Source organism: Hoplias malabaricus, chromosome 3 (genome assembly GCF_029633855.1).
Source record: "Hoplias malabaricus isolate fHopMal1 chromosome 3, fHopMal1.hap1, whole genome shotgun sequence".
Classification (NCBI taxonomy): Eukaryota; Metazoa; Chordata; class Actinopteri; order Characiformes; family Erythrinidae; genus Hoplias; species Hoplias malabaricus.
Window position 1 is genome coordinate 68543669 of NC_089802.1, and position 12258 is coordinate 68555926.

The window sequence follows — 12258 nt, forward strand, 5'->3', positions numbered from 1 at the left end:
CGGTGGAGCAATCAAGTGTGGCTTTGTAGGATGACCAGTGCAAGAGACCATTCAAACATCTGGATGGCTCTTTACACTCCAACATCTGGAGGGCCGTATGAGCAGGTCAGCGGCGTGTCAGAAATGACTGCGCAGGGCTTATCTGTCCCATCTGCCATCTCAGCCTCAGCCTGCTCTGACGTCAAAGCCTACCTCAAGTTTACAGAGATGAAGCAGATAGAAGACGTGTTTTACTTCTAGAAGGGCCAACAATGCAACAGAGAAGTCTACATTAGCCAGCCCGGCTAGCGCGGCTGTGGTTATGTAATCTTTTCCCTGCGTTCGAACACGTTTCACGCTCAGAATAATGGCTTCTTGGACCAGGTTAGTGCTGGTCGCTGCCAAGAGAACAATATGCAGACAGTGACATGGCAGCGTCGACTTTGGTAAGTCCCTGTGTAGGGACTAAGGATCCACATCAAACAGTGACTGGCTTTTTATAAACTCTGACCAGACAAAACAAACACACAAACAAACACTTTTTTGTTTAGAGAAGAGTGGCAGCCAATTCCCATCAGAGGGATACCCTGCATTTCAGTCAAAACAGTACAGAAACTAATTAAGACTTCAGGGAAACATCACATTCACTGTACAACTTAACGAACACTGGATTAGGAATACCTGGTCCACTGTCCATACCGGGCAACTTTGAAGTTCTACAATTACACATTGTAGTCCACCTGTTTCTCTGAATACATTCTTATTCACCCTGTTGTTCAATGGTCAGGACCTCACTGCAGGCATGATTTGGCTGATGGATCATTCTCAATGCTGCAGAGACATTGACAAGTTAGAGGTGTGTTACTGTGTTGCACTGGTACCAGTGGATCAGACACAGCAGTGCCGCTCGAGTTATTAATCACAGTGTCCACTCACTGTCTACATTCTTATACACATCTGCCTCATTGGTCCACCTTGTAGATGTAAAACCAGAGACAGTAGCTCATCTGTTGCTGCAGTTTGTGTTGGTCGTCCTCTAGTCCTTCATCAGTGGACTCAAGAATCGGTCTGCTGGGTATTTTTGGTTGTTGAACTATTCTCAGCAGCACTGCTGTGTCTAATCCACTCTTACCAATACAATACACACTAAACATCATCAACATATCAGTGTCACTGCTGTGCTGAGAACCATCCACCACCCAAATCATACCTGCGCTTTGGTGGTCCTTTAGCGTTTCTGACCATTGAAGAGCAAATGGGGATAAGAAAGAATGCAGAGAAACAGGTGGACTACAGTCTGTAATTTTAGAACTACAGAGTTCTCCTGTATGGTCAGGCATTGAGTGAAGATACAAGGTGTTCCTAATCCGGTGATTGTTCAGTGTATTTATTCTTCATTTATTCTTTCATGCATTCATTGTCTGTAACCGCTCATTCAGTTCAGGGTCATGGTGGGTCCAGAGCCTTCCCGGAATCACTGCGTGCAAGGCGGGAACACACCCTGGAGGGGCCACTAGACCATTGCAGGGCAACACACTCACATTTCAGTGTATATTCTTCATTGTATAACTGCAGTAGATCAGAAAATACATTATCTTTTAACGTCTAAATCCTTAAATTTGTTTCTGATCGTGCTGCGGTGACCCTAGAGGGTAAGTCAGTGAATAAAGGTGTACATTTTATTATTTAAACACATTCTCAGCAATGAAAGATAATGACATTTCTTTAATTCCAGAAAAAAAAACATAAGAAATGTCTGTCTGATTGTTGCAAAAACATCCTCAGATCATATTGCTATGGCAATATGGGAAAGTCGACTCAAACCTGTTTAATTGCATAAAAATATCAGTCACATATTACCCTGCGTAGGATGTGCTCACTTGTTTAACCACATATACTTTGATATTCATTATTGTCAATGTCTCCAACACATACACTGAACAATATGCCCTGCTATTTATGAGTCCCAGTGCAAATGTAGGCAGGCAGAAAGAGACAGAAGGGCATATGAATAAATAATGTTGTTATAGTTATCATGGGGAAAAAGGACCTCTCTGTCTGTCTCTGTCTTTCTCTCTCACTCACAGACACAGACACAGACACAGACACACACACACACACACACACATACAGCTCTGGTGCTATGCTTTCATTTTTCATTTCCTTTGCTGGGAAAAAACCCTTAAGCCAAAAAAAAAAAAAAAAAAGTTCTCCCCAAAGACCAAAAAGTGCAGGGAAAATGTGAGTGATGTTTTATTTATAATTCACCTCATGATATTTATAGTCCTGCTCCTGTTGCTGAGAATCCCCTCTTACCACTCATTCATCATCTGAATCTTCAATGACTGAGCATAAAATTTTCAAATTCGTCATACTGTTTTTGCTGCATTTTCTCCGCAATTTGCAGAATTTATTTGCCGTAAAAAATGATAAAAAATAAATGAATGTAAAACTTGACTTTAAACGAGCTGGGAAATGACGTTGACCATTAGGTGTATAATCCTGCACACATTAAACTTCTAAGATCCCTGTTTATGGTGCACCATAAGTGCACAAAGTTTGGGTGGTTAAAAGAATTCTTAAATATTCCATTCTTAAACATTCAAAAGCTTATCACTGTAAAACCACTAGCTCCTTATTCCCTTTAATGTTGGCCATTTGCTTACATAGCAACGATTCTCCAGCAGGATGGTCAATTTCTCCCGTCAAACATAAACAAGTTCTCATTATGGCTGCCAGTTTAATAGCCTCATATTTTGTTCTCCTTCTTTATGTAACATTTTCTTCTTTCCTTGCTGTGCCTTGTTTGCTGGCCTTCTTTTTTCTCTCTAGTTCTCTGTTCAGGCTTTGGTTATAAGCCCCACTGTGCCATGAGCTGCCGGTTCATATTACTGGGCTATTTTAGCCAGACAATGCCCGGGCGCTGCGGTTTAATGTCTGCGATCTGTTATGATCTCCGTGCGTCTGATGCTTGGGTTGCTGCTTGTTAGACTAATAGATGCTGGAAGGAGATGGGAGGAGGAGAGTCGGGATTTTGTGGCCAATATCGTTTACAGCCAAGCAACAAGAAAAAGACAGCGACAGTGGCAGCAAGGGAACAAGTGGCTCAACTGTTGAGCAGGCTGCATTGCTATGTGCACAACATTGCTTAATTTTAAACACTGATGGAATGTCTCACACCAGATTTGAGCCATGGGATGCTTCATGTGAGCATGTGTGTTTGTGTTTGTTTTTGTGTTTTTTAAGATCCCAAATTGCATCCTAGCACACTACATCACATTATTAATCAGCCACTGCAGCAAAACTGTATAAAAGGAACTGGTAAAAAAGTATTGCATATATAAGCAATGTGTTGTTGTCTTACATAATATACATCTTGATCCGAGCCACAAATAAGTAGTAGGTGTAATAAGTAAACTGTAGAAACAAATCTGTTCATTCATTATTTCCCAACTACCTGCTGAAATTACCACACGCTGAAGTCAGACGCATGTCCCTCTACAAACCAGTCAATGCACGATGCGTTCCATTTTAACTCAGATATTGGAATTTCCCAGTTCCAGGTAGGAAATTTCAACTGGACTGCCTCCACAAGTCAGATTTCCTGCTGAGAAAGTCAGGAGTCACCAACCCAGAGTTCAGAATCAAAGATGGCTGCCCATATATCAACAGTGTTTAAAAGCAATAATATTATACAGTTTATTAGCACTTCTAACTCTTTCTCATTTAATCAGTCATACAGACAGTACTGACCCACTGCTTTATATTGACGTTTTTCCATGGTGTTCAGATGAGTAAAACTGTACAGAATGCTCTGTTATCAAGTGGTATCGCTAACAATGCTAACTGGGAACAAGCTAACAATAAAAACTTAAGGCATATCGTGTTCTGAACTTTTAACTGGAACACAGTCAACTCTGGTGTGATGTCATTACCAGCTCCCACATCCGACGTGAAAGGTAAATGGAATGCTGCAAAAGTCCACATAGGTGAAGATAACAGGACTAGTCTTCTCGCTTAATTGCAGTGTGAAACCAAAACATACTGGACCAAATGTATACAATGTATACAAACGCAAACCTTGGTTCAGACATTGGTCTGGACTTTCATGTGTGAAAACACCCTAAGAAATTACTTAGCCTGCTATTTGTATTCGTAGGTTTAGGGCATTTTTTTGGATACTTACAACCAATAATTGTTGTCTAATTTTTTTAGCCTACTTTATCTTCTTAACCTTGCAATCTATGTTTCTGCCAGCTATATGATATTCAAATATAGCCTACAACTTAGGAGACAAATCTAACCCAAGGGGCCCATATGGTTATGCAGACAGAGGTTGTTGTATGTTCCTCAGCAGCCTAGTTGAGCCAGCAGGTCAGAACAAGTCCTGTGACGTCTGATGAAACAGCTACCAACCTGCATGTCCTTTTTACCCTCTACCTCGGTCCAAATCTTTTTGGAACATTTGCAGATTGGCTATGTTAGGTTGTGTTTTTTTAGAACAGCACGTAGTTACGACCTGTGCCACACAGCTTTGGAGCCACGGGAGGCCTGGGTTTGGGTCCACTCATCGATTCATTGTCTGTGCAGTGTTCATTGTGTTCTTGCCTCGTCTAGTGGTGAAACTGGAGGATTTCACCCATGAGGGCATCCAACATAAACCTTGTACTGCATGGCTCACTGATTGGGATAGCAGGTGGTCCACTGTGGTGACCCCTTGCAAGTCACTTGGTTTATATCAGTGTTCAGATTTGGGATAAATAAGGAGCCACAGATAATAAAAAAGCCATAAACAGTAATGTTTGTTTTGCAAGCCTCCTCCTAACAAACACAAAACAAATGCAGAGTCCATTACTGGAGGGTTGACCGAGCGGTTACTATGTATAAAGCTGGGGTAGCTTGGGATGGCTCATTGTGTGTAATCTATTTCTCCAGTCTGAGCTTTACTCATTACTGGCCTCATGGCACTGCTACGTACGTCAGGGTGAACAGAGGGCTTTGTTTTCAGGGAACAGTATCCGTTTTTAAAAACTGCAGCAGTTTCAGTCTGAAAAAAAAATACAAGACAGTTTGATCTTCTTTGCAATGTTAAAACATTTGGGAGTTTACCAATCAATCTGATTAGATACGAAACCTCATTTAAAAGGTGCTGTTATGCTCTGCACCTGGATGTGGATGTACATAAACATCGTGATGCATGTAGTGATAACACAGTAAGTATATATGTTTGTATTTATGAATCAGTGTATTAGCGAACTTGTTCTCATGAATAAAAGTGAAAATACACACGCAAAATTGTTTCTAGATAGTTTTAGACGTTCTACTAATCAACGGAAGGACTTACTGTGTTATGTATTTGGTAGTGGGATACTACACTGAACTATCACTGGATTAGGAACAATAATTTGTATCTACACTCATTGCCCATTTTATCAGCTCTCCTGACCATACAGGAGCACTTTGTAGGTCTACTATCACAGACAGTAGTGCTCTTGTTTCTCTGCATACTTTCTTATCCCCATTTCACCCTGTTCTTCAATGGCCAGGACCCCAACAGAGCCTGATTTAGATGCAGATATGATTTAGGTGCTGGATCATACTCAGCGCTGCAGTGACACTTCAGAAGTGGATTAGACACAGCAGTGCTGCTTGAGTTCTTAAACACTGTGTCCACTCACTGTCTACTAGGTTAGACACACATACCTCACTGGTACACCTTGTAGATGTAAAGTCAGTGACTGCACAGTTTATGTTGGTTGTCCTCTAGTACTTTATCAGTGAACACAGGACACTCTTATCAGCGCAACATACACTAACCCATCACCGCCATGTCAGTGTCACATTTGTGCCATTGCTAGTTTGAGAGTGGCACGCCTTTTATTTAACAGTTCTGTGATCAGAAACTAACTACTTATATAGGTCTAGACACTCCAAACCACCTGATTTTGTGCTTCTGCTTTTTCGGAATCAAAATCTGCAGCCACTCTCGTCCTCTGGTAAACACAAACTGCACAGGGACCAATGACTGTCTGAGTGCAAGAAATTATTTTCTCATTATAAATGAACACTTCCTATATTTTAGTTTCCTGACAAATACAAATGTATCACTCAGTGTATTTACAGAGAAATGTTCTAAAGCAAACCACATTTCTCAAAGGGACGGATTAATTAGTGATAATCATAAATAATTACGCCACATTAATTATGTGATTTATATGCACAGTGTCATCCGAACACCTCCTTGTTGTTGTCAGTGCCACATTTGAACTAATTTACACTGAATTTAATTACACAAAATGAAATTACAAAATCAGACATGGATAAGAGATATTTGACCTCACTTCTTGGCTGCCTTCACTTTATGAAATATAAATATCTAGTTATTTCCTTTCAAAAACCCTGAAAAATAAAGATTGTAATATGCACACATGATTGTGCATGTGCATGCACACACACAAACACATGCGCACACACACGCACACCCAAACACAGACCCCTTGAGGGTCGGTGTGGAGCATTCAGTACTAATATGCTAGCCTCGTCTGGCTCGTCACACTTTTGCAGATGAAATTAAATCTGGGAAGATGACAAGAGGGAAAGACAGAGGAGGATATAAATGCAAGAGACAAAAAAATGCATGGAGAGCAATGGACGTAAAGGCAGAAAATGAGAAAAGGAAAAGGAATGCGATGGACAGAGTGGAGAGGTGCTAAAGAAGTTGAAAAAAAAAAGTTTAAAACGCATGAAGAGAAAAATTAGCGCTGGTTGAACAAAGGTCTGAAATGCACTGAGGGGCAGCTAATAGGAGGAATGGATAGAGAGGAAAAAAAGAAAGCTTGAGCATGGCAGAGCAGAACAGATGGAACTGAGCGAGCCCTCGCTGCCGAAATCGTCTTCATGCTGGCGGTTTGAAATGCTAATGTAAAATCTTTCATTTGCATGGGGCTCCTATTCTAGCCTCCCCAAACCCTTTCCCCCCTCACTCTCCCCCCTGCATAGCACTTAAGACCTCATCTATAATTCAGTGTGCTAAATAAAGGCGTTACGACAAGATGAAATGAATACACGGTGCCTGTTCCTTCGTTCAGTTTTTCAAACAGGGCATAAACACTTCCAGACCGTGTCAGTGTGGCTAAAACCCCTCATTTTTCTCTGTTCTCAAGATAAAATGTGTATAATTAGCTTTATCAGACACAAACATCCGGTATGTTATGAAGTACGGGTCAATATCAGCCAGAGATATTCGCAGTTATAGCAAAATACACAAAAGTATGGGATACTTAAGTGAACAAACTTGTTTATGTGTGTGTGTGTGTGTGTGGAGGGGTCAAAATGTTCACATGATTTAAGGAAAAAAAATGTTAAAAATAAAATACATAAAAAAATACTACTAATAAAAAGAAATAACTTTGACCAAAAAAAATAAAAATCAGCCACTCTTTTCACCACATAAAGTTGTAATGACATATTGTTAATACTGATACACTAATATGGAATGATTATTCGATCAAAAAAATAATTAACCATTATTCACCATGCATGTTTTGTATTGAGAGAACACCTAAATAAGAAGCACATTTCAAGCTGAGTGTTTAATTTCATTCATATTTAATATATTATGTATAATTCCAAATGGTGCAGACTGTTTTGGAACAGAGTTCCAGTGCTCAGGAACATTATTAACCTCATTAATGCTAGCACAAATATAACAGCTCCAGATTCTCAAACTAGTTACAGTCTAATCTAGTAATTAAACCTAAAAGAAGTGGACTGTAATTTTCAAAAGTGAGCGTTACATTCATTAATACACATCCATCTGTGACCACTCTATGTCACTGTATTAATAACATTATTAGAGTTTTATTTAAAATAACACAAATTGTTATTACAGCTTATTTCAAAATCAGTTGAAAGTTTAAAAAATAAAAAGGAACATGTAACCCACCCTTCTGTTATGAATTTTATGTAGATTATGGAGAACAGAGGAAAGCGAAATGCACAAACAACACAAAACTAAAATTTATAATAAGATATTTTATCTATACAGCACTAATTCCTTCTAGCACAGTATGAAAAATGTTAATTACAGTGTTCAGAGTCATATTAATAGTAATAGCATGCTCTGAGAGTATTAACTCTTACCTGTGGGAATGTGGTCAAAAGCTGATGGCTTTAAGAGCTCCACAGGCTGCTCCATCTGTGAATCTGTGTGCGTGGGGGGGGGCAAAAGAAACATAGAGAATGAGCTTACCTTCAGATCACTCAGTCTAAACCACTCAGACAGACACAGAGAAGCGGCCAATTACATAAACTGGCAAATGAGAAGCACTCTCACTGTGGGCAGCGGTCACTAAAGAAAGTGCCTGTTCCTTGTATTTCATGTGGAAGTTTAAGTGCTAATGAGAGGGAAGAAAGACTGACGCCGGTAGACTAAGCATAGCAAAGGCTAATCAAATGGCGGAGTGAAGACAGATCGATAAAAGCGTGCTTGATTTGATAGAAAACAGCACATGTCCATGAAGCGGCAACACTGCCCCCTCTCCTCCTCCTGCAGACCAGGCACCACGGTGGCAATTACTATGAGAACATGAAAAGGCTTTCATGGTCTCCCAGCAGCCCCAGCGCAGCAAGACTTGGCTATAAATAACCCAGAGAGAGAGAGAGAGAGAGAGAGAGAGAGAGATGGAACAAGCAAAAGAGAGAGACAGAGAGAGGGAGCGAGAAACAGAGGAGAGCATCAGTATGCAAGGAGGCATACAGACCAAGCCACACAATCAGTCCCTTTCCAATAACACACCAAGTGCAAGATTTTGGCTCCGAGCAGGAGATCAACCTCTTTAAGGGCTTTGCCTGTTAAAATAATCTGTTTCTATCCCTTCATTTGCATCTCCCCACTTGATCTGTTTATCTATCTTTCTCTAAATGTATGCTGAGTACAAAGGGGAAAAAGGATAGAAAAAAAAAATCAAACAAAAAGTGGTCGGGAGGCTCTTTCCAAAGAAAAGAGAAAACTTCATGTCCTTCATCTACATGCTCTTGAGCTCTATTTTGGAAAATTATCATAGGACGCGTGTTCCCTGGGCAAATACGGTGATGCTCTTCTAATTAGCCCCCCGATAATAAAGAAAACTGCATGCATCAGTGAGCAGAATGGTGTGTGTTTGTGTTTGTGTGTGTGTGTGCGTGCATGTGTGCGCGTGGACGCATATGTGTGTGTGTGTGTCTGCATGTCTATTTTTAGAAACACCATCCAGGGGCTGCCTTTGTTTCGGATCTCCCAGCGTCTGCTCATCCTTGAAGGTAAAGCCAGATTTATGCTACTGCTGAAGTCAAACTGCTGGAGTCTTTATAGGCTTTCAAACTGGACCAGTCACAATGTAAACTCTACTAATTGCTAGCGAAAATCCTCACCTTAGACACGGAAGCTGCTGGTTTGGACTTTGCCTAGACTGACTTTACCTTTTCTCACTTCCTACACCAACCTTTGATTTCATTTTAACCATGCTTAATGGCATCCTAAGCATTAAACGGCTCTAAATTCAGGAACAGGCTAAATGCAAGAAAGTAAATGAAGACTGAAAATGTTACACAACTAAACAACTTGACCAACAAATGAGTTTCTGTGGTAATTCAAACAGTGAATAAAAAGTAATAGACAAGTCAAACTTCATCCACCTACAAAAACTGATTTTTTTTCTTTCTACATTAAAAGATGCTGAGCTTCTGAATGTAAACAAACCAAAGAATGCACAAGTTTCCCAGAATCGTCAATGTTGCTTTTAATAAGTTTCGTACTTGGAAAGAATCACAAATTTTACATAACTTACCAGTAGTCCCCATAGCTTTTATTCTGTTCTGATTTGAGAACAAGCTAAACAGTGGAATCTGTGAACTAGTCGCTATGGTAACAAGGGACACGCAAAGTTTTTAAGCGCAGCTGCACATGGAAATGTCTGTTCTGAGTCGTTACCAACTACCTGGACTTCATCAAACACAAACAAAAACAAATTCTACCAAACATTTCAGGACAAACCCAAACAAAGGCAAACAGCTATGGATATATATTCGTGTCGCGACGGTTACAAGGTTGTTGCCGTAGTTTACCACCTCCCCGGTCACAAACAAGAACCAGTGAATCACAACCACCAACCATCAACCCCCACCTTGACTAAACGTTTTTGTGTGGGAAACCCTGACTCTAGTTGTATAGTTTTGCAGAACTGTCTGGGTTTACTTTCATGCTGTTAGCCCTTAAGTAATCAGAAACAGCCAAAATAGCCAGAATAGATGCAGTTTCTTTGCCATGAACAGACAGAGAGAAAGCCTAGCATACCAGACATTTTTTTAACCATTTACAGACAATGGGGCTTTGTAAACACATCAGACCGGTTGCAAGCATGAAAAAGACAGAAGAGTAGCAAACTGCGAGGAAACTCTGAATGTTACAAAAAAGTGTTTTTTTTTTAATTAAAATCCTAAACAACACCTTTAAGAGACCCAAGAATAGCCTCACACTTCATTCTAGCAAATCATTCAAAAATAGAGAGGGAGGCGTTTCATCTGCAGCTGAAACATACACATTCATTGATCTTTGGGGATTTGCATGGGAAACATACAAGGGTGCAGACAGGGAGTTAGGGTGGTTAAAAACTGATATCTGCAATTGATATGCAGCGGTTAGCAGTGTTAAGAAGAGGGTGGGGTCCACTTTGCATCGGCATCATCGTTGAACCATAGCGCTGTGCCTCAATCTAAATGCTGTAAGAAATTCAAACTCAGTTTCACAGCATGGACACACACGTAGAGAACCACAGCACAATTAAACAAAATATGATTTGTATGGTTATGAAAATTATAGCAATGCTGGGCCTCTGTCTATGTTTTGGCATGCAAATGTCAAACATATGGAGAAACAAAGCAGCTGCACTCAGCCACAGTCTCTGGTGAGACTATTTAAACAAAGGTATCCTATTGCAAAAAAAAAAAAAAAAAAAAACATTTAGTGGTAGATTTCAATGGTCCAAAGTAATTTTAATACCTCAGTAAGGTATTTGCTTTCATCTGTACTCCACAATTATAGATGATAGTGTAAGCCATGAGCAGGAAGGATCTTATTACCTATACACTGTTGTAGGAGTGTTTGAGGGGTATTTACAGTTTAAGGTCATTTTATGTATGAGGTCCAATAAAAAGCAATAAGCTAATAAGAGTTGGTGGGACTCCAAGGTAACATTACTAAAACATACAGCCCCAAGTGACTCATTGAGTCTATATAAAATGCACACACAAAATATAATATAAAATACATCAGTGTTCAGTATGATACTTTATTTTTTACTAATAATTGCAACATACATGTTTTCTGTAAACGATATATTTCTTTTTAGTACAAACATAACAATACTTTGTGATAATATACTGTAATATGTGAGTACATTTACCTTTACAAAGGCCTATGTCTATTAGCTACGAGTAGTTCCCCCATACTGTATCTGTCACTGCACTCACAATCAAAGTGGTTTTATTTGCTGTTACTGTCACCTTAAAGGCTGCTTGACGTCCAGATTGTTTGTAAAGCAAGCTTTTAAAAGTAGAATGTTTTACATATCGTAGCTCTCCAAAGGAAATAATATTTATTTATTCGTAAATTTTTGTTTTTTTTAACACAGCCGCTCGCGTACACGCTGACCAATAGAAATGCTCTAAAATTATAAAATCTTTTTACATTGAAATCTGATGAGGTATTTTTTCCCTTCTATAAAGTTACTGCTTTGTAGATACATGTTTTTCTTTGGACAGTGTCGATATTTGTCTCTTGGCACTGTGTGCGCCATATCATGGCTCCATGTGGAATTAATCAAAAATGCATCTGCTCTCCTCAAAAGATGACAAAGCTATTTCAGTGCACTATACCCACAGTCAGGCATGATAACAGATGGGCCAGCTCCTCAAGTTTAGCCCAAGATTTATAAGCAGAGATAAGGGTTTAGTAGGTAAGTTTATATATTGTTGTTTTTGGAAGAAAGGTAAGAGTCATCATCTCATTTCTAAGCAAAAAAAAAAATCACATTTCATTTAGTCAAGAATTGAGAAATATTGAGAAATATATGTGTAATTTGCCTTTGTCTTTCCATATCCTGGCTTCTCTTCTCACCCTATAAATTAAAAAAGAAAAAAAAAAAGCTCTTGTTTCACAGACATATGATCATCTTATGTCAACTGACACCTATTCAATTAGCACGATTCTGCCTGGGAACAAGAAGTGGGTTCTGAGATTAC

At 39.5% G+C, this 12258-nt stretch overlaps 1 protein-coding gene across 4 annotated transcripts in view; it reads right to left on the minus strand.

The window, feature by feature from the left end:
* The window catches only part of LOC136691715 (histone deacetylase 4-like), a 97118-nt gene that overhangs the window by 60665 nt on the left and 24195 nt on the right, over positions 1-12258 (minus strand). For 3 of the 4 annotated variants that reach the window (XM_066664433.1, XM_066664434.1, XM_066664432.1), the window contains exon 3: positions 8122-8184. The exons of the other annotated variant lie outside the window; for it this stretch is intronic. In XM_066664433.1, coding sequence (XP_066520530.1) covers positions 8122-8184 — 63 coding nt within the window. The remainder of the gene's footprint in view (positions 1-8121; positions 8185-12258) is intronic. 4 annotated transcript variants of the gene reach the window in all.